This window comes from Garra rufa, chromosome 11 (genome assembly GCF_049309525.1).
Source record: "Garra rufa chromosome 11, GarRuf1.0, whole genome shotgun sequence".
NCBI lineage: Eukaryota > Metazoa > Chordata > Actinopteri > Cypriniformes > Cyprinidae > Garra > Garra rufa.
The window spans coordinates 32,162,662-32,189,157 of record NC_133371.1 but is presented as its reverse complement, the minus strand read 5'-3'; the positions used below and the strand labels follow the sequence as shown (position 1 = coordinate 32,189,157).

Below are 26,496 nucleotides of genomic sequence, written 5' to 3'. Positions count from 1 at the left end.
ATCAAGAGAGACATCAGATGAGTGCTGTCGCCAAAATGTTTTCCAAGTTTTTTTTTGTGTATTTGACTCAAATCTGTTTTCTTTTTGCAGTCTGAATAGTTAAAAAAATAAATAATAAATAATTCCAGTGTTACAAAGCTGATCCAAACCATATCCATATGTGCTTTGAAATAAGATTAAAATCTAATTTTATGGAATTCGATTTCATATCGTTTTTTTTTTTTTTTTTTTCATGATTTGATATCTGGAACTGCATCCCAAGATGCGTTCTTTCCCCTCTTTTTCCCTTTTTTATCATATAATGAACTATGCTATCATTTAGATTCAGATTTTTTTTTTCATGAAATTATAACTTATTCTGTGAGGATGCATTAAATCTTGTAATGTTCTAAAAGATTTTTGTTTCAAATAAATGCTGCTCTTTTAAACTTTATAATTATCAAAAAAAAAAAAATTCCACATAAATATCAGGCGGCACAATTGATAATAATTAGAAATTGATTTTAGAAAGATTTTGTGACACTAAAAACATTTTGAAATACAGTTAAAGTCAAAAATTTTCATACACCTTGCTCACTTATGCTTTAGAAGGAAAAACGATGCATTAAGAGCCAGGGGTGTAAACTTTTGAACAGACTAAAGTTGTGTACATTTTGCTTAGTTCGTTCTTTGTGGAACCAAAAATGGTTCTTCTATGGCATCGCTGTGAAGAACCTTTTAAAGCACCTTTATTTTTAAGAGTGTACTGCACTTCAGGAGCTACAGAAGATACTTATATGTTCCACAGAAGACAAAATAAGTTAAATTTAAAAAATAAGCCAAATTCTAAAAGTTTTTAGTAGGCTCTTAATGCATTGTTTTTCCTTCTGAAGCATCAGTGAGCATTTGAACCTTCCGTAATAGTTGCATATGAGTCCCTAAGTTGTCCTCAGTATGAAAAGATGGGTCTCAAAAGCATACAGTCTTTGTTGAAAAGGGTTCAAATACACAAAAAAATCCAAAGAATTTGTGGGATCTGAAGGATTTTTCTGAAGAACAACTGACAGTTTAAGTGTTCAGGGCAAACAAGGGACTCATGAAGAACTATCACTATCATTCAGGTAACAACACAGTATTAAGAATCAAGTGTATGTAAACTTTTGACTTAAACTGTATATTAAAAAAGAAAACAGTTATTTTAAATTCTAACAATACTTTAGAGTACTGCTGTTTTACTGTAGTTTTGCATCTACAATGAGCACACAAGTGACCTCTTTTTACTTTTTAACTGTAGTTTATGTGGTATTCATTATCTAATGAATGAGTGGGCGAGTCAGCCGTTTGTGTATGAATGTGTAATATGAGTTCATAACTGGACATTTTCCATTTTTCATCATCTTTCCACACTTTCTACAGTTACTCTTGTTGTTGTGTGACAGTTAGATGTTTATCGTTTCTGAAATGACAAACCAGAAGGAACAAACTTTTCTTTCTAGTACATTCACTGACATCATGAGTCTGTGTTCAACTGAACGTAGCAAGTATAGCAAAGGGAGCCAAAGTTTGAAGGAAAACAGCAAAAGGGAGAAAAGAGAGCGGCAGAAGCCAAACGTCTCATCTCTGATGCTGGAGTTGTGAAGAGGCTTGTTTTGGTACACTTCACATGTAATTAATCTGCAGCTGTTTAACAGTGCGGGCCCCCGCCGCTCGCGCAGACTGAGCAACACAAGAGTCAAACGGAGCTTAACCACTGCCAGTGCCCCTGTCGTCACGCAACCTCTCCCTCAGTCTTTATCTCTCCTTCATCTCACCTTCCCTCTCTCCGTCAGACACACACAGAGTACTTACGTTTCACCTTTGCGGCCCTAAAAATGCTTGGCGTGTAAATCATCCCCGCTAAAACGCCATTGGCTTTTCTGCATCTAAACATTATTAATGGCTGAAGGCTTTTAATTGGCTTTACGGCAACTTTATCTTCTGTCGAAAGGGTTTGTTTATAGGGATTTCATCTGTGTCTGGTTAGTGTTTAAAGGAGCGTCCCGCATTAAATACAAGGTAAGCTTTATCGGCAACATCTGTGGCATGCTCTCAATTACCAATGAAAATTATTTTGGTTCTCCAGTTTATAAAAACATAAAAGCGCTAACTGAAATTTACTTGCAGTAGATCTTTGTGAGGCAGTACACTGTGGCGTGAACTTCCATTGTAGACATGAAACGGTCAGTCTGCTGTTTTGCACCTGTTAACGAAAGCAGAGTTGGAATTGTTTTCTGGAGTAATCCACAGCATCTGTTGCAGATGTTCAACAATACAACATAAATTTTCCATTTATTAGCAAATGCTCAAGTCAGAGTCCCTGTCCTAGATGATATACTTGATGCGTACTTGAGGTCATACACTATAGGCAGTTCCATTTGTAATTTTTAGTTTCATAAGAGCACCCCTTTGGAGCTTTTATTTGATTTATGTTTAATTTTGATTCAGTTTTTGAGATTAGATTCGATTGTGATTCATTTTATTTAATTTATTTTAGCTTATCTTTTATAGTAACTCTATTTAAGAAACTGCTCAATCAGTTTAATTTGATTTAATTTTATTCAGATTTGGATTTGGCGCATATGATATTATTTTTGTCTAAACTACTAGATGGCCATAAAAACTTGGCAGAGCACTTTCCAAAACATCAGCTTTTCAAAATGCGCATGAAAATTTGGCCAATCCTTCGCAAACGAGAAACACTAAAATTGGTCTTCCTAATGATTTTCAGTTTTAAGATGATTAAAACAACAGTTTTTAAATAACGAAAGAATATGTAAAAGTATGGTATTTGGGGTAAAAAGTGTCCTTGCTTTTGGGGCTAAAAGGCACATGATAAATAACATGATAATTAATAAATGGCTGACTTTTCCATTAGTTGATATATCATTGTTAGATTCAGATGGTAAATATCATATATTATGTTGGGTCCGTCTTAGAGATAATCACCCTGTTTAGAATTAAATCATCACATTTAAAACATGATATTAATCATATCATATAATAAAATAAAATATCATTTGTTGTTACTACTGTAAATCTATATTAAATTATTATGGCATCTCCTTCAATACTTTCAGGATCTTTACTTTTTAAAATGATTTTGTTTCTGTATTTTAAAATGTTTTTTCTATTAACATATTTAATGACAGTATTTATTGAAAAAACTTTATCAAAATAAGCAAAAAAAATTTGAACAAGTATTATCTTAGACATCATTAAAAAAACATTATTTTAGCTGAAGTATTTGTATCAATACCGTGTGCCTTTTGTCCCATGCTGGTGAGCATGCTGGTGCGCCCCCTGGCCACCTCATAAATTAATATGATTTTCAAACAAAATAAACGACTTGTATGATTGATTTATTTTCACACAAAATCTGTTGCTCCATAAATGTTCAATACAAACAAATATTTGTTTCTACAATCATACATTTTGGATGCAGCGAACAGCACTTTTTTTCTTAAGGTGTGCCTTTAGCCCTGTTGAATGAATTAAGTGATCTTTCTGCATAGAACAGAAATGCAAACATTTTGCTACCAAAATGGACCAAAAGGATTTTAAAGGATTAGTTAACTTCCAGTACAAAAATATACAGATAATTTACTCACCCCCATGTCATCTAAGATGTCTTTCTGTCTTCAGTCAAAAAAGAAATTTTTTGGAGAAAGGTTTTGGAGGAAAACATTCCAAGACTTTTCTCCATATAGTGGATTTCAATAGAGAACAAAGGGTTGAAAGTCCAAAATGCAGCTTTAAATGGCTCTACACGATCCCAGCTGAGAAATAAGGATCTTATCTAGCGAAACCATCAGTCATTTTCTAAAAAAAATACACATTTATATACTTTTTAACCACAAATGCTTGTCTTCAGCATTTCAAGACTTCACCCATTACATAACCATGTTGGAAAGGTCATGCGTGGTTAGTTCTGTGTACTCCGGTTCAGAAGGGTAGAGTTGAACGAAAAATTAATCTAATTTTCTCCTCCAAAATCGTCCAACATCTTTGTTTAATGTTTTTTTTTTTTTTGTAAAGGGTATTTGACTTTCTTTGCACGTTTGCTTTGAAAACACTGGGTTGGTACTTCTGCCTACGTCACGTGTGACCTTTTCAATGTGACTACGTAATGCGTGAAGCTAGTGCAAGATGAGCATTTGTGGTTAAAAAGTATATACATTTTTATTTTTTATTTTTATAAAAAAAGATCAATATATTCATGAGACACTTATTTCTGGTCTTGGATTATTCAGAGCTTTTTGAAACTGTGTTGAAACTTCAATTTGGACCTTCAACCTGCTAATCTCCATTGAAGTCCACTATATGGAAAAAAATCTTGGAATGTTTACCTCAAAAATCTTAATTTCTGTTTGACTGAGGAAAGAAAGACATTAACATCTTGCATGACATGGCGGGTGAGTAAATGATCAGGAAATGTGTATTCTGGAAGTGAACTAATCCTTTAAGAATTGATATCAAGATCTATATTTTTTCTAGCCTTAGTGTGGAAAACATGTGGTATTGCATTGGTGTCAGCGGTCAGCTCATGTCAGTGCCTTATCCTGTTTCTCCCTTCTTCTGCCCATCATTTCCTGTCCTCTCTTCAGCCTCTGTTGTCGTCCTGTTAGCACTGCACCCATCTGTACAGCACTCTGTGGTCTCTAGAGGTGAGTGAGTGGTCAGCCTCCAGAACGTGTTCCATTTCTCTTCCTCACCTGGGGGTCGCCAGAGGGGAGATGGGGAGCAGGCTGTCAGCTGTCCTTGCCTTCCCAACCCCCTGCCCCTCACCTTCTGCCCTGGGAATGAGTCCGGCTGCTCGGACGCTTATGGGCGCCAACTACTCCATATGGGCCGTGGGCAGCAAGAGTGTGTGTCCTCCAGGATTCCGGCCCCTGACAGACAGTCCGTCCTGTGACATCACTGCAGTTCGCATATGTGTGTGTGTGCGCAACGGTACACAGGAGTGTAAATACATGGGTTTTCTCCAGGATTATGGTTCCTGACAGACTGGCTACACGATGACATCACCTTGGCATGTGTTTGCGTGTTTGTGTCCTTTAGGAAAAGACCCCTAACAGACTGTGTCCCTGGAGCCCCCTGTAGGGTACCAAGAGCAATGCCAGGGGTCCTGCGAGCACAGACTGGAGAGTGTCAGCTTGATGGAGCAGAGACCGTTAGGGACGGCAAACATGAGTTTGTGTGTATGTGCGTGTTTGTGTGTCCACTAGGACCAGGCCCCTGACAGACTGTCTCCCTTGAGCGGCGGTGGGGTACGGCAGAGGCAGAGAGTGTGTCAGCATAGAAACCCAAAGGAACACGGCAAAACAGTCGGGGGGAGAAATACAGGAGTCGGTTTGCGTGTGTGTGTTTGTGTGTATTTCAGTTTCGGTAAACAGGTGTTTGGTCTCAGAGATTCTGCTCTCAGAGGACCGCTGGCCATGTGGTCAGTTCTTGCGTGCCGCCCCCCTCCCTTCTCATTCTCTCTCTTGTCCTCGCTCTTCCACTCTTTCTTACATAGCAACATAGCTTTGTCCTCTGTTGTGTTTGGTTATGACTGTCCTGTTGCCTAGGGGAGAGAGGAAGGAAGGAAGATAGGGAAGAGGGAGGTCTCCACAAGAAGCCCAGAAAAAGAAACCAGAGAGACGAACGAAGAGAATTAAGATGAACTGCCAGTAAAATCTCCTATAGTCCTATACTCTGGAAGTTGTTTTCCCCTGGCTCTTGCTTCAGGCCTGTCTGGCCGGCGTGCTGGGTTGCCCAGTGGGAGCCTGGGGTGGAAGTTGTTTTTCTGCCCCCTACAGTGTGTCTCTCCTGCCCCGGGCTGTGGGCAGAGGGCCAGGGGGAAGGGGCTGTGAGCTGGGCAGGGGGGCTGCTGGGAAAGGTGGAGGTTTTGGGCAGGGGGAGGGGGGTAGAAGAGGGGTGAGAGGTCAGGGATGTGGAATATGACTAGGTGAAGTGATAAGACGCAGGTCTAGTAGGTCTACCAATTCTCTTTCGTCTGTGCTGTTATATTGCAACATGTCGGAATGATTATATTTATGAGTTGACGGCACATGAACACCACCTTGAAGTCAACAGTAGGAAATTTGTTGCTTTTTTTAACTCTGACTTTGAGTTGTACAGCATGTTTTGATTATAAGAAGTTGTAATAGTGTTTTTTTTCTCTCCAGTTACAGGCACTTTTATCCATACAGGCTTGTAAAAGAATAGTTTTTTTTAAGTTGACAAATACTTTGAAACCAATAAATATCACATAATTTGTGTACACTATTATAGTTTGTGTAATGTACTGTTAATAAAAAGTGATAAAGTTTGCTGATTAGCAGCATTAGGGATAGGCAGCATATTTATTCTGACATTAATAAAAATGCTGCTGTAAGGCTTAGATGTAAAGAAATTCCATTCAATAGATTTTATGTACTTTTTAACCTCAAATACTCATCTTGTCTAGCTGTGCGTCAGCTCTGTGTATTCTGCTTTAAGACAGTTAGGGTAGGTTGGAAAAAAAATTGTCCTACGTTGCTGCAGAAGTACCAACCCAGGTGTTTAGAAAGTGAACATGCAAAGATCAGACACCCTTTACAAAAAAAAGGTAAAACAGCGGTGTAGGGCGATTTTAAAGATGGAGAAGAAAATGAGATGAGAGTTTTTCGACCTACCCTAACTGTCATGTAATGGAATACACAGAGTTGCTGCAGAGCTAGACAAGATGAGCGTTTGTGGTTAAAAAGTATATAAATTGTCTTTTTTTTTTTTTATAACCGATCGCTTCGCTAGATAAGACCATTCTACCTAATCTGGGATCATTTAGAGCCCTTTAAAACTGCATTTTAACTGCATTTTGGAAGTTCAAATTTGGGGGCACCATAGAAGTCCACTATATGAAAAGAAATGCTGAAATATTTTCCTCAAAAAACATAATTTTTTCACAACTGAAGAAAGAAAAACATGAACATCTTGGATGAAAAGGGGGTGATTCGGACGGTAATTGTTTCTCATGGGGATGTAAGCGATTTTCAACATTTACTAGGGTTAGGCAGTGATTTTATTGCCATCCGAATCCAGAATGCCGGTGGTTTTCTCCCACCACCCGTGTAAAAATCCCTGACTGAATTAACTACTTTTAACAAACACCAGTGTTGTGTGGTAATTTAATTACCGTCCAAAGTTCACAAAAAGAAATCAATTAAAAATTCACAATTTAAATTATTTTTGATCACTACTGAACACTGTACAGAAACCGTTGCACTTTACTGTAATTTACATCCATTTATTACTGAAAAAAAAAAAAACTGAAATGCTGGAAAGTATTTACAAGAACAACATTACTGCTCCACCACAGCGAGTGGGATCTGTTAAGAGCAAAAAGAAGAAAGAGAAAAAAAAGCACGTAAACATTTAAAGTGAGTCATGATTATGGCAAAACAGTTTAAAAAAACATAAATTTTATCGCTAAAGTGCCCTGTAAATGTATTTTTACAGATGTCCACATGAGAAAAAAATGAATGTCCAAATAGGGCTCTTGTCTTCAGAGTTTTTGTTTTGTTTGGACTTTTTGGAATGAGGTAATTTAAAAAAAAATTCTATTTGGCTGGACAATTGGTGCCATGAAACAACCTTGTCCAGGCTCTACATCTAGCCTCATTTTTTGTCACATTTAATATGGCATTTACCCTTACTAAGGTCCATTACTAGTATAATTAGCATAGCTTGAGGCTAACAACATTAGCATGTTGACATCTGCGGTCACTGATAACATACTTCTTATACTTCAGAATAGGTTCAAAAATTATTAGGCTTCTCCAGCAATAGTACACAACATTTTGGTGGTGAACAATATACTGTGAACTTTCTAGTTTTCCATAACTGGACTTGGAAGAATATTTGTTTGTGATGACAGGCACTTTCTGGGTGTTTCTGAGGCATAAGAGATATTAGTATGGCAACTAACCTAGATGGATGATGAGATTAATCAGGCCAAAACCAGAATGTTTGCCTTCATTTGTCAAGTTTGAATGGAATATGTTGGATGAAAGTGAAAGTGGTTTAGTGTTGGTGTGGTTGTTGTCGAAGTGGGCATATTTAACCTCGTCTCCCATGTAGCATAAATTTCAGCGTGTTAATCATTGTGGAACGGCTGTATTGTTTTTGGATGGTGTGTTGTTCCAGAAGGGGAACAGCAGTGCTGTATGTCATAAGTGTGGGTCTGCTGTATATGCCTCCAAGCGCTAATGAACACACTAGCCTGTTTTGGCTCTGACGTTTGGCTCGTGTCGGTAGGGGCATTCGCAAAATCCACAGCTCTGGTGTTGGGAGAGATGGAGGGGATCTCTTTTTTTCCCCCTTTCTCTATCTGGCTCCCACCCCCCTCTTCCTCTATCTGTCCTTGTGTCTGATAAAGAGGAGAGAGGACAGACATCAGACCGAGCACGTCTTCATTACCGTCTTCCACCACGCTTCCGGCCCGGCATGCCAGCGCTTTGGCTAGCCCATTAACTGGCCCCGATGTGGTTGAGCCCAGCCCGGTCCGATGGAGGCATGGGGGTCTGCACAGGGTGGGGGGGTCTGTTCTTGAATCTCCTAGAATTATCTGCAGATTAGGTGCTGGGGTGGCTGCCGCCATCACCATGTGTTTCTGTTATCACGGTCCCAATTACCAGGCTCCGTTCGAGGCGGGGTGGCAGGCCCATCCCTGGACATCAGAATGTGTCCTTCTGCCAGTCCTGTCTTCCCATTCTTCCCTCCCTCGCTACACCCTTCCATCCTGTGCTCCACCCCTCCACATGGGACAGGCTGGCAAGGAGAAGGCCAGCGCCAGGGGCAACCACCAGAGCAGCCTGTTAATTCGGTAATGAGTCACAACATGAAAGAAAGTTTGGGGATGGAATGTGGAACAAGTGAGAAACAAACTGTCAGAGAGGGAGCAAATCTGAAAAGAAAGGGAAGGTCGGTCAAGCCTGTAAATGTGGAAAGAACGGGAGCGTGGAAGGAGCCTGTGTTTTCGCGCCCATTCCAGTCGCCAGTTCTTTTCTCTCTCTCTCTCTCTCTCCCCCCTCACTTTTTTCTTTCTGTTTCTTTTCTAATTTAACTTTTTTATTGAAATTTCTTACCCTGTTTAGTGCTCTTGCCAAGTCCCCCGGCGGACAGATGACAAAAGCCCCCTAAAAGCCATGTGATCTTCCATTTTCCGACAGCCACACTTCTGAGGATTAAAGCTATTTAATGACTATAATCTCCCTCTTTCTCAAAAGTGATTTCTCACATTCTGTCGCAGTCAGAGGGATTGCATTAGCATTAATAGATTTATAATTCGCCAGAATGACCACATGTGCCAGGAGGTTTTTTTTTTTCCTTTTGGGCTCCATTCTTTTCCTCTACTCTGCCTCTTTTTTTCCCTCCTTTTTTCTGGCTCTGAACTCAAGCAAGTGTTTCTTTGTATCTCTTGCACTGTGGTACATGTCTGTGTCTCAGCAGGATGGCCTACCTGTCAGTCGGCACCCCCACCGTCACCACCATACCCGCCCCCTCTCACCTCCACAGTGGCTGGATCAGAGAATAGCCTGTCAGGGGCCACGGTCTCATTGTGCAGCCAAAGAATTCACCACGGTTAAGTCCCTTATGGGCTTTTCATCTGGGCTCTTTCACTGGGCCACTGCAACACTTTCTCTCCCGTGTTGCAAGGGTTTTAGGTTGTGTTGGGATAGCTCTTATCCTGACACGGACACAAAAGCATGAGAACAGAACAGGGGGTGGGCACTGTACTTGAAGGAGGGAGGGGAAAGAGGCTGAGGAGGTGTGTGAGAGGTGGGCCGGGATGTCTTACGCTAAATGTAATCTGAGAAAGTGAGAGTGACTGAAACAGAAAATGAAAGGGGTACAGAAGAGGGCACACATGGACACATTAGACATTCATTTTTTTTTTTTTTAGTTGATGTATTAATTAATAGACAACATATTTATCTTTTTTGTCATTTATTAAAAATCCCATAAACCAAGAAAATGTATAGTGACATCATCATCTGTTCAAGACGTGAACTTTTCAAAAGTCTGAAAAAATGTTTTTAAATCACTTTTTCTTTTTATTCTGTGTAACAGTAGGGGAAAGTAAATCCCAACATAGTTTGAGATGCAACAACACAGTTATTAATACTTAAATAGTAAAAATTACCTTAACCTGGAAAAGGCTCCCTTTTGATCGAATGACCTTTTTAAGTATTTTCTTAATGTCACACTTCTCTTATTTTACTCTCTTACTGATATCTCTATTTTTAACTTTTTCTTTACTCCAGCTCTGAATTCATTTCTCGCTTAGAGCTAAATTCATAATTCATGGTTTTACAAATTTCTACCCACAAACCCCCGTGGAGATTTATTTGTTCTGCACAGCACCTACATTTTAAAGTGGATCGATTCATCACTTGAATTTATTTTCTACAAATTCTGCTGTGCTCACCTTTGTGTAATGGGAGAGTAGTGGGCGGAAGTAAAATCCTACAACTGCCATATGGAGTTGAAGTTATTAGTTTATACAATACACGCTGAGGTGATGCACTTTCTTTGTTCTTTTTTCTCTTTTCCCATTGCGTTAGGTCGTAGATTGTGACTCTGTTTCGGTGGGTTTTTCATTTCTAATTAGAATACTGAGCATAGGAGGCCATTGTTACATTTGGCTTGTGAGTGCGGATGGAGCTTTTAGGGGATGTGGAGTGTTATCCTCTGTAAACATACATTTTTTTGGATCTGTTATACCAGGGGCTTTTTCAACACATTAAGAGTGAACATACAACTTAGAGAAAATAAAGCAAACAAACAGTGCACTGATAGAAAATTCTGTGTTTGTCTGAGCCGCAGTGGGACTTTGTGCTCGCAGCATCCCTGCTCAATAAGTCATGAGCTCTCTCCCTTGCTTTCCTTCGGAGTCTGCTAGTTGAGATGCTAAATAGATGACGTGTGGACTGTGTCAGGCCCCATCAGATTGCACAAAACAGGACAAAATTAAGAGCAACCCGCTTTGTATATCTTTGTGTAATGTATGCCTGCATTAATCTAGACTGGGCCGTGTGTTTGCACAAACAGCGAAAAAACATAAATAATCCAGTGCTGTGATTTCGTATGCATTGTCCAGTAAGAGGGCCTTCCTTTTTGAATGTGCTCTAATCAAGTTGGAGAAGCTTTTCAATCTGGTGACCATAATGAAAATATGATAAAGCAGATCCAAATCTGGGGGATATGGGCATGAGCTTGTTTGCTGAGGGAGGATAAGAGGATAAAAAAATACATCTTTGTCCTTATTTCTCTGCTCCTTTGGGGTTTGCTGTCTTTAGTTCTTTGCTTCTATTTTGATATTTTCTCTGCCTCTTTAACATTTTAATTCTGTCTGTGTTTTGCATTGCAGATGGTGATGATGACCCGGGGCTCTCCTGGGTGGCGTCCTCTCCCTCTAGCAAAGACGTGGCATCGCCGTCACAGATGCTAGGGGATGGCTGCTGCGATATGGGCATGGGCACAGGGGAGGAAGAAGGGGGCTCTGGCCTGCCTTATCCCTGCCAGTTCTGCGACAAGTCCTTCAGTCGCCTCAGCTACCTGAAGCGCCACGAGCAGATCCACAGTGACAAGCTGCCCTTCAAATGCACCTTCTGCAGTCGTTTGTTCAAACACAAGCGCAGCCGTGATCGTCACGTCAAGCTGCACACCGGTGACAAGAAGTACAGTTGCCAGGAGTGCGAGGCGGCATTTTCTCGCAGCGATCATCTCAAGATCCACCTCAAGACGCACAGTTCCAGCAAACCATTCAAGTGCAGCATTTGCAAGCGTGGCTTCTCTTCCACCTCCTCTCTCCAGAGTCACATGCAAGCTCATCGGAAGAACAAGGAACACCTGGCAAAAAAAGACCAGGGTAAGCGTGATGGATCTAGCAGTGATGTAGCTGACCAGGACCAGGACCTGTACATGTGCGATTACTGCGAGGAGACATTCAGTCAGACGGATGAACTCGAGAAACACGTGCTGACGCAGCATCCCCAACTCTCAGACCGCGCAGAGCTTCAATGCATCCACTGCCCTGAAATCTTCAGTGATGAAGGCACTCTACTCACCCATATTGACAGAACGCATGCCAACAAGAAACACAAGTGCCCCATGTGCGCTGAGCAGTTCCCATCTGTAGAGGAAGTCTATTGCCATCTTGACAGCCACCGGCAGCCAGACTCCAGCAACCACAGTGCCAGTCCTGATCCAGTCTTGGGAAGTGTGGCATCAATGAGCAGTGCTACCCCTGATTCCAGTGCCTCCCTGGAGAGAGGATCAACCCCAGACTCCACCCTAAAGCCTGGACAGAGCAGACGAAAGCTCGCACCTTCTTCCGATCATGACGATGGAAGCTGGTCAGGCAAAGTGACCTACAGTTGTCCATATTGCTCCAAGAGAGATTTCAACAGCCTGGCTGTCCTGGAAATTCATCTGAAGACTATCCATGCAGATAAACCTCAGCAGAGCCACACTTGCCAGTTGTGTCTAGAAACCCTGCCTACTCTCTATAACCTTAATGAGCATGTGCGCAAAGCACATAGATCCAGTGGGAGCTCTGCGTCAAACTTTCCCCTTCTACAGTTCAGCAACGTTTCAGCCTTTCACTGCAACTACTGTCCTGACATGTTTGCAGACATCAACAGCCTGCAAGAGCACATTCGTGTTTCTCACTGTTTATCTGGCAGTGTTGTTGCTGGATCTACCACTCTGGAAGGCAACCATGCTTTCTTCTGCAACCAGTGCTCCATGGGTTTTCTTACAGAGTCCTCACTAACCGAGCACATCCAACAGACCCATTGCAGCAGTGGGGGAGGTGTAACCAAGATGGAGTCCCCAGTTTTGCAGCCCTCGCAGTCCTTCATGGAAGTGTATTCTTGTCCTTACTGCACCAACTCTCCCATCTTCGGTTCCCTGCTCAAACTCACTAAACACATTAAGGAGAATCACAAGAACATCCCGCTCGCCAACAACAAACGCAAAGTCAAAGTGGCAGACTTGAGCCCAGCCTCATCTGATGTGGAGATATCCTCCCCTAAACGCCATAGGGTAGCTGGTGACAGCACTCCAGCAGTTGCTAATGGAGACTATCCCTGCAATCAGTGTGACCTTCGATTCTCCAGCTTTGAGGGCTTTCAAGCCCATCTCAAGTCCCACCTGGAACTGCTACTGAGGAGACAGTCTTGCCCACAGTGCAACAAAGAGGACTTTGATTCTCAAGAGGCACTGCTTCAGCACTTGACCATTCACTACACCACCACTTCCACCCAGTATGTCTGCGAGAGCTGCGACAAACAGTTCTCTTCTGTAGACGATCTGCAAAAGCACTTGCTAGACATGCATACCTTTGTGCTGTACCACTGCACACTGTGTCAGGAAGTCTTTGATTCAAAGGTGTCCATACAAGTCCACCTGGCCGTCAAACACAGCAATGAGAAGAAAATGTATCGCTGTACGGCCTGTGCCTGGGACTTCCGCAAAGAAAGTGACCTGCAGTTACACGTGAAGCACAGTCATTTGGGTCACCCTACCAGTACCGGGACAACCGGAAAAGCACGCAAGTGCATATTCTGCGGGGAGACCTTTGGCACAGAAGTCGAGCTCCAGTGTCATATCACCACTCACAGTAAAAAGTACAACTGCCGGCTCTGTGGGAAGGCCTTCCACGCCATTGTCCTTTTGGAAAGGCATCTCAGAGAGAAGCACTGCATTTTCGATGGAGGAAATGGCAATGGAAATGGAGGAAGCCAAAATGGAACGCCCAATGGGGTGACTCAAAGCTCTAAGCGTTCCACAGCAGGATCGACTGCGGCTGCTGAGCAAGCAGATTTGCAGAACATGCTGTTGAAAGGGGGAAATCAGGAAACAACGAACAGCCATGAAGCTAGCGGTGGTGAAGAGGAGCTCGATGCTTCAGAGCCAATGTATGCCTGCGACATCTGTGGTGCGGCCTACACCATGGAGTCTCTTCTTCAAAATCACCGCCTTCGAGACCACAACATCAGGCCTGGTGAGGACGATGCAGGCACGAGAAAAAAGAAGGCCGACTTCATCAAGGGTAACCACAAGTGCAATGTTTGCTCACGGACCTTCTTTTCTGAGAACGGCTTGAGGGAACATGCCCAGACGCACCGTGGCCCAGCAAAACACTACATGTGTCCCATCTGCGGTGAGCGCTTCCCTTCACTGCTTACTCTTACTGAGCACAAGGTCACCCACAGCAAGAGCCTGGACACAGGCACCTGCCGTATCTGTAAGATGCCCCTGCAGAGTGAGGAAGAGTTTATCGAGCACTGTCAGATGCACCCTGACCTGAGGAACTCCCTCACAGGCTTCCGCTGTGTCGTTTGCATGCAAACTGTCACCTCGACACTCGAGCTGAAGATCCATGGAACTTTTCACATGCAGAAGCTCTCATCTTCTGGGGGCAGTGGCGGAGGAGGAGGATCGGCCTCATCATCTCCCAATGGCCAGCTGCAGGCCCACAAACTCTATAAATGTGCCCTGTGTCTCAAAGACTTCAAGAATAAGCAGGAACTGGTCAAGATAGATGTGAACGGCCTGCCTTATGGTCTTTGCGCTGGCTGCATGAGTCGGGGTACAAATGGCCAGTCTCCAACTGTTGTTGTTACCCCACAAGAGGCTGGGGAAAAAGGCACCACTGGACTGCGCTGCCCAGAGTGTGCTGTTAAATTCGAGACCCTGGAAGACCTGGAAAGCCATGTTCAGGTGGACCATCCTGAGATGAGCCCAGAGACCAGTGGAGCTAAAAAAGTTACAGATGCCTCACCTGTCCCTAAAGTAAGTGTCAAAGCCTCACCCAAATGATAACCTGATAAAACTGTCTCAATTATATGTTCTTTTGTCTGAAAGGGTACTTGATAGTTCAATATGAAAACAGAGGATCAAAGATGACTCTTAGCCATTGTCAACAAGCATTAGGCTTTTTGACAGAAACATTCTATCACAAAATGGTTTTGTATTTGCTTAGGGTATTTTTTAGGTCATTTGAGGTTTTCCTGTAGTTCTCAAATTTGTGTTCTTTCTCTACCTTTGTGTTTCTTTTCCTATTATCTCCTTTCTTTTGGCAGTTCAAAGAAGAATTTTATGCAATTTCTTTTGAAAAGGCGAGACATTGCCAGCAACCATTTTCTGGCAGTATTTTTAGTGTATAAGTTCCCTGTGTTCCCAAAGTGTTCTGAGTCAAAGAGAGATGTGTGAATTCATGGCTACATTACTACTGGCCCCAGAGGGTTCAGCAGCCTCATCCTGCTGGGCTATTGTACAGCCTGTTCGCTTCACTAGATATTGACAGTGAACTTCCAGGGACGCTCAATCTTTACCTGTGCTTTTGTCTCAGCTCAGTGTAACAGATAGGAGAATCTCTGCCTTTTCCCCCCTCATTGCAGCATAGGATAGGTTAAAAAAAAAAAAAAAAGAAAAGCCAGTTCAATGTGATTTCCAATCGTGTCTCTTTCCTTGTAGAAGAAGACGTATCAGTGCATCAAATGCCAAATGACCTTTGAGACGGAACGAGAGATCCAGATCCATGTTGCCAATCATATGATCGGTAAGTCGACCCCATAGTTTCCTTTGCTAGTGCGCGTGCGTTCGTGTGTATTTACATGTGTGTGTGCGTGTGTGTGTTTGGCTGCTTGCCAGTCGCTCCTCCTGCTTTCCTACCCTTATTTGCTGCCTTAGTCTTGCCCCAGCACTCTCTCTCACTCCCTGCACACAGGTGTGAGACAGACAGGTGAAATGAACAGCTCTATTTCTGGAAGTGCAGACATCGCTCTCAACAGCTGTTCCATTGTTTAACACTTGACTACGCAGCTGAGGCCTCGGCTGCAGGTCTGATTGCTCTGTTAACTCTTCACCATGCAGCCGAGACCAGGACTGCAGGTCTCGCTCCTTCAGCAAAGGCCAACAAACAATTAGGTTCCCTTTTATTCCCCTTCATTTCATTCCTGTGGACAATTACACACATTTTGCTCTTTGTTGCAGACATTTTTACGAATAGAGTAACTACATGTACTAGTGGGTGTTATTTACCAATGTCAGAATTGTAATTATGTTAGGTTAGGTGGACTAATAAAGGGTTCTATGGCTTATCCAATTAGGCTATAGGAATGCGTTTCCTCAAACTCTAACATGCCATAAAGTGCTGGTTGGGACTTGTTATTGATTGGCTCATGCTGGATGATATTTTCCATCCCGTGTTTCTCGTTTCTTTGGCTAGTGGCCCTGGCTGCAGTGTATGAGCTTAACTGAACAGTTCCTCTGTAGATGTTTTATATGCCTCCTCCCTTGGTGTTGTTATTCTTTAAGTAATAATTGCTGCTGCAGCACACTGTAGTGTAGATTAACGAGCTGGGCCTGTGAGTAATTTCACAGAACAAACGGCGCAATGCTCTGAGCCTCAGCAACTTCCCGGCCTTCTCCATTCCTGACAGCCGATACTAGAGCGGAGCCGCCTGATATATTCTTAGAGTCCTAGTGAGCATGCTGCATCTGTCTTTAGAACGGCCATTGTGCCTAACCACATAGACTTGTGTGTGTGTTCGCAGTCTACACTTTTCTTTTTGTCTGTCCTTATTTTAAGTGGGAGGAATTTTGAGTTTAATTCAAGGGCCCTTTGGTTCCATGTTCATTTTCTTCTTCATATAATGAGCGTGGAAGTGCTTAGCACCCAATTATTCCCATATTAACCGCCCTGACTTTAACCTCCCAGCCTGTTTCTATCCATCCACCTATTTCTCTCCCATCTCACCTGACCCTTCACCATTCAATCACAACCTAACTGCATCCAACCTGCCCAATCTCAGACCAACACAATCCAATTTGGACCACGCTGAGTGCTCTCTCCTTTCATCCCTCCATCCTCTCTCTCTTTTCCTCTCTGAAGATACTGATGCTAGAGATAAAGGCTGCGCGCGAGACGGCGAGGCGGATCGTATGTCTCTCCCCATCGCCATGAAGGGAATTTTGGGTTAATTAACATCATAATTGTCAGAAAAGCTGGAGGAGATTAATTATGGAATTGAGGCAGATTATTTTAAGTGCCGTTGTTATTTTATTATTTTTTCCACCCCTCTTCAAAGATTGATGACGTCTTTGAATAATGAAAAGGGAGTCGTGTATTAACCTTTATCAGACTCTGCGCTAGGCGCCAGAAAATTGAAGCGAGATCACAAAGGAGTTCTAGTTTTAGCGCTTTTGCACTCTGTCTTCCTCTTTCTTTTTGAGATTACCAAGCAATCATTAAATAGCTACACTATCTGTCAGCTTTGATATATGACTAGTGAGGCTATTATAAGACTTTGATATTTTAGCCTGCCTTTTATGCTGGAATTTGCAAGCATGCACAGTGCTTGTTTTTTTAACATATACAACAGGGATACTTGCATCATGCAGCTCAGTGGCTACTTGTAAAACATTTGGAGTGACCAATAAATGCTGTTCAGCTTTTATTTCCCTTTTTCATTTTCCAGTACAATGATGTAAAATCAGTTTAGGCCTGTCATTTATGTACAAATGTGACCAAGGACCACAAAACCAGTCATAAAGGGTAAATTTTTCGAAATTAAGATTTATACATCATATGACAATATTTGGCCGAGATACAACTATTTGAAAATCTGGAATGTGAAGGTGCAAAAAAAGTACTGAGAAAATCGCTAAGAGCAATGCATATTACTAATCAAAAATTATTTTTTTAAAATATTTGCGGTATGAAATTTACTAAATATCTTCATGGAACATGATCTTTACTCATACAATGTATTTTAGGCTATCGCTACAAATATACCGTGCTACTTTAGACTGGTTTTGTGGTCCAGGGTCACAAATGCATTTATAAAAATATCTTGCTTTCAAGCAAAGAAATCTGCCTTAATTCATATGTTCAATCAAGAATGCAGCAATTTAGGAATCAATCATTTCGAAGACAGCCTCATTTATATTATGTGTGCTTTCTGATTTGTCACATCAGTATCAAACAATTACTGAAATAGCTGAATTTTGACAGCAAATGGGCTCGGTGTAGTTTCTCTGTGACATATATTAAATGGTTGCTGATTATTTGACTTGAACTTACTAATTGAGTGAGCATTTAGTAGGCTACATGTTCTTCTCCTGCCGTGTTAAATAGAACAATTTAGCTTTGTGCTTTTTGCTCACAGTTTGGCAGCTGTGGAAATCGCACAAATTTGATCTCTCCGCCTCCCGTGTTTCATCACTATGCATATTCATGCATGCTCCTCTGCCAAAAGCAGCTGTGTGTGCGAGTGTGGTCGTTGCATATATGTTGAAGATGTGAATGCCGTCGATGTGTGGAAGTCCCTACTCACACGTACCTGCTCTTACATATGATTGACACATCTGATAAAAGATTGCATACACAGACAGACACATTCTGTCAACCTTCAGTTTGTGGATACGCACACACACGGTTCCCCGTTTCAGTCGTCCTACCTTTTTGCCGAGGTGTGATCATACCTCACCTAGCCTCCCACATCCCCCCTACTTTCCCTTCCTCTCACTCTTTCCAGCTCCGTCCCCCTCCCCTCTCTCGCTCTCACAGTCACCAGTAGGCTGAGGTGACACCTCATCTCAATCAGTTTACCTCCTCAAACTTGCAACATCTGCTCCCCTCTCTTCCTCTCCTCTCCTCTTTTCTCTTGTGTCCTTTCTGTGAGCGCCCCACCACTGCGTGAGCACGCTGCCTGTGTCATTTTCTGTACCGTCACTTTGCTCCGCCGGCAGCCCAAGAGGAACGCGCACCAATCACGAGAGACTTTCCACAAATTAAAAAAAAAAAAAAAGCCACACACACACCTTTAACATTCGTTTTACACACCTGAAGGCTTCCTAAGGCATGCTTCAGGTGGTTAGGGCACCTTGAGGTTTTGTGACTTGATCTTTAATTTAGGTTTAGATTATGTTGGTGTCGTTTCAAATCTTCGCCGCCTGCGTTTGCATGTAAGCGGCGTTGAGCATAGGTGAGGGAATCGATAAAGATTTGGGGCTGTTGCGGTTTGCTGCAAAAGAGCTTGATTACACTGAGATGGGAGGGGTGGAAAAAGCCTAGTGTTTTAATTAATCCGACTGGTGAGGCAGGCGAATGCGATCAGAGCTCCGTTCTCCAGGAGGCGGTGAGCCTGGAGGAATGTGGGTTTATTTTTCCCTGCCTGTTGATTGAAGCCGTGTGATTATTTAATGTAGACGTTTGTCTCTGTGCGGAGAGACCGCGTAACGATTTTCCTTAACACGGAGGCGGCAATCCGCGTGTACGGGAAAAATGAATTTCATTAGCGCTGCCCTGATTTCATCAAACAACCGACGGCTCCAGACTGCACCGGGTCATGCAGACTTTTATTTACTGTGTGGTTTTTATCCTGCATTATCATTAGTTTCATGTTGCAGTGATTTTCTGTGCAGGTTCTTCTCTCATTGGCTCGACACCCTGTCAACCTACAAAGTGGTCGCATCCCATTGGTCTGTTTGAACTTGACTAATTCTGAAATATATATATATTTTTTTTAAACATAGACTTCAGATTGATATGATTCAGATATATGTAAAACTATTCTAAAACGTTTTTGTATGTTCATTGTACATGCTGTTTTTCAATGACCTGATATTAATTCCCTAATGTCTATAGTTTAATTTGTCACATTACACAACTATTTGTGGGAATTACACTAGAGAAGGACTTTTATTTTTCAGCTAAACAGAATCCTGGCAATAACAGTAATATTTTTACACCCCATCCGCAAGCACACGCTCCATAATGTGAGAGCCGATGTAAAACCTCTCATTTCCCCTGTGAGGAGACACAAACTACACTACACATTTCACTGCCCCACACTAAGACCTGTCTCAGCCATGACACAGGCTGACTGGACTGAAGGAGTACTGTAGAGCTGAGAAATTGTGGTACGTTGTGGCGTTTAGTTGTGTGACTGGCGGTGTGATTCAAAGAGGGAACCTAAACAGGCTGATAAATAGAGCAGTGTTTCCCAAACTTTTTTTCTGGGGACCCACATTTTAAAGTCGATAAATCCTTGTGACCCAATAAACATTAGGCCCATATAGTTCATATATCACGAAGAGAATTTATGCATTAACAAAATATGTATGACCATTTTTAAGGTCATGCTTCCACTTAACTATTTAAAAGAGATACAGATATTTGACAAAGCACATTTTTTTTATTTAAGTAAACTGCAGATTTGCAGAAAATGTTGTTTACCACAAACACAATATTTATTCGTTATTTTGATATCAAATCAAAAAGTGCTTTTTCAGCATTGTGATCCTCTTTTATCACAGTACACTAATACAATAACAGACATATTCACGTTTAAACTCAATAAAAACAACGTATTATTCAATGCACTTGACTTCTAGATTTGTATATTAAGTTGCTCAAGCAAGTTGCAACACATTTAAACACAACATAGGGAGGCTATAGCTTCCTTTTTTTAATTAAAAATTGGGCTATCAAAAAATATTTTAATTAAAACTTACCACAGACAGAAACAGTCGGCTCTCATGCTTTTCTTTCGCATTAAATCTTTACTAAAAACAATCCTTTTAAAGAACTTTTCTACCTGGACAAGTGCACGTATTATGTTGCCTTTTTCTTTAAAACTGCATTTTTGCTTATTTTAAACCTAGCCAAAAAGCCACGTGTTGACTGTGAAAAAGTGGATTTCATTTATATGCATTTATGGGACATTTTCGTGTCAATCCATGTTCATTTTTACAGCGAACAATGCGCTGTCACTTTAATTCAGCGCTTGCAGCACAGCAAAAAAACTCTGCCGAAATGATCGCTGCTCTGCTGCAAACGCACTGCTTCTGGGACGTACTGCTGGACAGCAACCGCGTGCAGTGTGAACGCTCCAATAACATGGGTGCGAAAAAAAATACGCAACGCATACGCAATGCAGACGGAGTATGTGTGAAACAGGCAATGCAGAGCGCGGCTAAAGAACAACAACAAAAAAAGAAAGCAGAAGAAGAAGAAAACGACGAGCTCCCTCGTGCAGCTAATAGGTGAACTACACATATAAATTTTAATCAAGAGTATATAGTGCACTGAAAAAGAGTGCTCGACTTGGCGACCCATACAAAATCTCCCGCGACCCACTTGTGGGTCGGGACCCCGCCTTTGGGAATGACTGAAATAGAGTATATGATGTGCGCTGATTTTATATCTCACCCAGTTTACCCCCCCCAAAAAAAAAAAAAAAAAAGGGATTATTTACTTTTGAGTCATTTTTTCTGTTTTTTTTTTTCTTTCCAACACAGATGTTACACAGCCTTGTTTTTGTGCACAATAACAGTTCACATGACTTTACAGTAAGGCATAAGAATGAAAATTTATTCTGTTTAAATATAGTATAGTAAGTAATATTACACACACACACACATATATATCCAAAATACATTTGGATCAAATAGTAAATATTTTTACTATTTAAAATAACTCTAATTTACAAAATTCTATTTGAATATATTTGAATATTTGAATTCTATTTGAATACAAAGCTAGATTTTCAGCATCATTACTCCAGTCTTCAGGGTCACATGATCCTTTAGAAACTATTCTGATATTCTGATTTGCTGTTCAAGAAACATTTATTATTATTATTATTATTATTATTATTATTATTATTATTATCAATATTTAAAACAGTTGAGTACATTTTTTTCAGGATTCCTTGATAAATAGAAAAATCGAAAGATCAGCATTTATCTGAAATAAAAATCTTTTGTAACATTATACCTTCAAAAACTTGGAGTCAGTGTAATTTCATTATAGAAATTAATACTTTTATTTAGGAAGGATGCTTTAAATTGTTCAAAAGTGATGATAAAGACATTTATAATCTTACAAAATATTTCTATTTCAGATAAATGCTGTTCTTCTGAACTTTCTATTCTTCAAAGAAACCTGAAAAAATCTACTCAGCTGTTTTTAACATAATAATAATAATAAATCTGAATATTAGAATTATTTCTGAAGGATCATGTGACTAGAATATAGATGCTAAAAATTCAGATTTGATCACAAGAATACATTACATTTTAAAATATATTCAAATAGAAAGCAGTTATTTTAAGTAAAAAATTTTATTTTTAGTAAAAATATTTCTGAATTTTACTGTTTTTGCTGTTTTTTGTATCAAGTAAAAGCAGGCTTAGTGAGCAGAAGATACTTCTTTAAAAAACATTAAATCTTACTGTTTAAAAACTTTTGACTGGTAGTGTATATTTATTTATTTATATTGTATATAAATATTAATGTTTTTTATGTACATATAACACATTTCTTGAGTATATACATGCATACATACTAAATATACACCGCACACACACATACAGTATATTACAGAAACACACTTTTATTTTGGATGCAATTAATCGCAGTTAATTTGATCTATTCTTATGCAGGTATAAAGCATATAAAGGTCCTCACTCTCTAATACAGGAAAAAAGACTTAAAATTTACTCTTTGGCAGCACAAGCACATAAAAGACGCCATTTTGATTTGTTCCTGAAATGACAGGGATGCAGATGAAAATGAGAAGGGAAGCTCGATCCAGCTCAGTGAGTTTATATTCATATTAATATAACCGAACCCCTCTGAGCCAGGCTGTTAGTTTGGGGGCAAAAAGATGTCGTGTCCCACTGTCGGGCCACCCTCGCGGGGATGTGCCCACGTAGTCACAGGCATCTCAGTGCACTGCTTTTAATTTTAGTCTTCATTTAGCACAGCACCCCTTGATGATCACCTCTGCGCAGCGGCGCGCCCTGCTGGCGGGGGGAGAGCCGACGCAAGCGCGCACTCTCGAGAGCGAACGCTAGAAATCACGCACACGTATATGTACGTACACACTCTCACACCTGCAGGGGGCACCCCGTGGGTCTACAGCTGCGCAGCAGAAAACAATAAAGCCTGCGGAAAAAAAAAAATCCCCTGTGCTCCTGAGAGACCTTCACACACAAAAGATTGTGCACCGAAAAATAATAGTAATAAAAATACAGACAGACTGACAGATAAGCAAGACAAGAGAGGGGAAAATAAGCTTGAGTAGCAAACAAGCAGACACAAAACACAAGGCCTCCCAAACAATACAGCCAGGAACTCGGTCTAGTATTCCACACTTCCACCTTGACACGTTCTTGACACTCCTTGTGATAAGGCGTGATGTTTTATAATGTTTGTGTTTTGCTAGGCAGGCTAGACGCACATAGGCTGGTTTGTTTTTCAGGCCTCAATGCGGTCCTTGGGGTTTGACAAGTTTTCTCTGTTTTTCCTTGCTTTTTATGTTGGATGAGAGCATAGGAACAGTAGGAGAGGCGAGCAGAAGGAGGCTTTATTCATTTCACCTCTCCATCCACCCCCCCCCCCCACACCTCTATCTCCATCCGTCCATTTGGGCATGTCGCAAGGAAAAGCATGCAGACACTAATGTTGCACTAATCACCGGCGTACAGAACTCACAGCACGTCCACTCTCCTCTCAATCGCCCTTAATCAGCCAACACATTTCAATTAGCATATTGTGTTTAACCTCCCTTTCATCTGCCTTTATTAGTGGATTGAGCTGTAGTCAGCCTCTTCACCCCCCTCCGTCCAACGCTGATTCTCCCTCACTCGTCTCAGCTGTATCGCTTCTCCCTCTCTCCGTTTCACTTTTCCAGGGTCTCTTGTATCGCACCGCTGTGATCTGTGAAAGGTTCAGGATTTAACATTAGAGGACATGCTCTTGTACTTCGTACACAAAGTTTTTAAGTGATAGTCCACCCAAAAGGTCCAGTCTGTCATGCGGTTCCAAACCTGTACTGTATGAATTTCTTTCTTCTGTGGAACACAAAAGAAGATATGTTACCCTGGACCACAATAGCCAACAATACATTGAATATTGAATTTTCTTTTATGCCAAAAATCATTAGGATATTAAGATCATGTTTCATGAAGATATTTTGTAAATTTCCTACTGTAAATATATCAAAACGTAATTTTTGATTAGTAATATGCATCGCTAAGAACTTCATTTGGACAACTTTAAAGGCATTTTTCTCAATTTAGATTTTTTTGCTCCCTCAGATTCCAAATAGTTGGATCTTAACAATCCATACATCAATTAAATGCTTACTTCTTATTTCTCTTGATGTATAAATCAAACAAATTGACCCTTATGACTGGTTTTGTGGTCCAGGGTCACATATATTGAAGAATATTGGTAACTGAACAGTTTTGGTGTCTATTGACTTCCATTGTATAGACAAAAATGCAATGAAAGCCAATACGAACTGAAATTGTTTGGTTATCAACATTCTTTAAAATATCTTGTTCTGCCTTCCGCACAAAATAGAAATGCATACAGGTTTGGAACTATATGAAGGTGAGTAAATAATGACAGAGTTTTAATTTTCGAGTAAATTTCAGAGTCCTTATTTACTCATACTCATGTTTTTTTTTTTCAACCCTGTGTGACTTCCTTTTTACTGTGGAGTTTTTTTTTTTTTTTTTTTTTTTTGTCTATATAGTGAAAGTCTTTGGGCTCCAGTGTTGTTTTAGACCCATTGCCTTTCAGTATATAGTCAAAAACAGTTGAAACATTCTTCAAAGTATGTTTTTTTGCATTTTTTGCAGATAAAAGAAAGTCATACAGGTTTGGACACAAGGGTGAGTTAATTTTTGGGTGAACTATTCCTTTAAGTTTGTTCATTTGTATGTGGCAAACATTCTGGAAGCATGTTAGGATAATAAATGCTAAAGGAATAATTTATCAAATTTTAGCATTATTTAATCATCCAGACCTTTATGATTTTTTATGATCTGTGAAACACAAAAAGTAGTAGTTTAAGAGTAGGTTATGGTCTTTTCTTAGCATTAAAAGTGAGCATGGGTGCTATGTTAAAATGACAAAAAAAATATAATTAAAATAGTTCTTATGATTTCTTTGGAATGACACAAGGGTGAATAAAAGATGACTAAAGTAACATTCTAGAAGGAACTCACACCACAACAATGGTCATTTTGATAGATCTAGTGGTTTTTGACAATTTAAAGGGATAGTTCACCCAAAAAAATTACATTAATGTGTCATTAATTACTCTTACCTCATTTTGTTCCAAACCTGTAAAATCTCCGTTCATCTTCTGAACACAAATTAAGAGATTTTTGATGAAATCTGAGAGCTTTCTTACCCTACAATCCACATTCAAGGCCCAGTAAGGTAGAAAGGACATTATTAAAATACTCCATGTGACATCAGTGGTTCAAACGTAATGTTATGAAGCTACAAGAATACTTTTTGTGCACAAAGAAAACAAAAATAACGACTTTATTCAACAATTTTTTCTTCCACATGTTCTCAAATGTTCCACGACACATGCATGTGGTGCTGCTGATGCTGGCTTTCTGATGTAGAATGTCCATCTCTTTTAGTTCATCGTCGTATATTCTGGTTCAAATATATAAGGCTGGGCAGAAAAATCGCAAATCATCCATTCTGTCGAGACACTGTGCGTCTTCCCCTGCTTGTATACAAGGGGCAGTGCATCCGGGTTCTACGTCAGACACGCAGTATGCGTCGTGGTACTCTTGTGAATGCAATGTTGAGACTTACACAAGACTATTTTCTTTCCACACAAAAAGTACTCTTGTAGATTTATTACAATCACTATTACAATGGACTATTTTAACAATGTCCTTACTACCTTTCTGGGCCTTGAACTTGTCAGTTGAGTTGCTGTCTATCCAGGGTCTGAAAGCTCTCGGATTTTATCAAAAATATCTTCATTTGTGTTCCGAAGATGAATAAAGGGTCTTAACGGGTTTGCAATGACATGAGGGTGAGTTATTACTAACAGAGTTTTCATTTTTGAGTGAACTATCCCTTTAAGACATGCAAAACCATGGCAGCCCAGTCTCCCTCCATACCGTCACCATAAATGAGCCATGACCCCCCCCCCCCCATGTCTGACCTTTCCTCCACGATCTAACCCTCATGTGATCATAGAGCTGCTGACTAACTGTCACCCTGCCTTCTCTTTCCACCCTCCCTGCCTGTCGGACGGCCCATAGGAGAGCCCGCCCAGCTGCAAGGTTTGTTCCCCCTTATCTCTCTCCATTCTTAGCTAGATTTACCTGAATGAATGACCCCCCTCAAGCACACATACATCTCTCACTGCTTGAGTAGAAGGACCGGGGCTATAGTACAGATCAGTGCATGATTGGTCACATAAAGGGGTCACGCCATACCTTTTTTTTTTTTTCATTTTTCATTCATTTATTTTCCCTCAGGTCCCCATAATTTACTTTTCACACTCATTTTCCATACTCTTTTTAACCCTCTGAATTAAACAGCGTTTTTGCAGCATGCAAAATTAGAAATGGCTTTTACTCAGGAGCACCCACCCTTCGGCAACAGTC

General features: G+C 40.8%; 1 protein-coding gene across 3 annotated transcripts in view; it reads left to right on the top strand.

The window, feature by feature from the left end:
- Positions 1 to 26,496, top strand: part of znf423 (zinc finger protein 423) — a 198,589-nt gene that overhangs the window by 85,970 nt on the left and 86,123 nt on the right. For 2 of the 3 annotated variants that reach the window (XM_073850931.1, XM_073850929.1), the window contains 3 exons: positions 11,411 to 14,841; positions 15,526 to 15,610; positions 26,149 to 26,169. In XM_073850931.1, coding sequence (XP_073707032.1) covers positions 11,411 to 14,841; positions 15,526 to 15,610; positions 26,149 to 26,169 — 3,537 coding nt within the window. The remainder of the gene's footprint in view (positions 1 to 11,410; positions 14,842 to 15,525; positions 15,611 to 26,148; positions 26,170 to 26,496) is intronic. The other variant, XM_073850930.1, reaches the window with a different exon arrangement.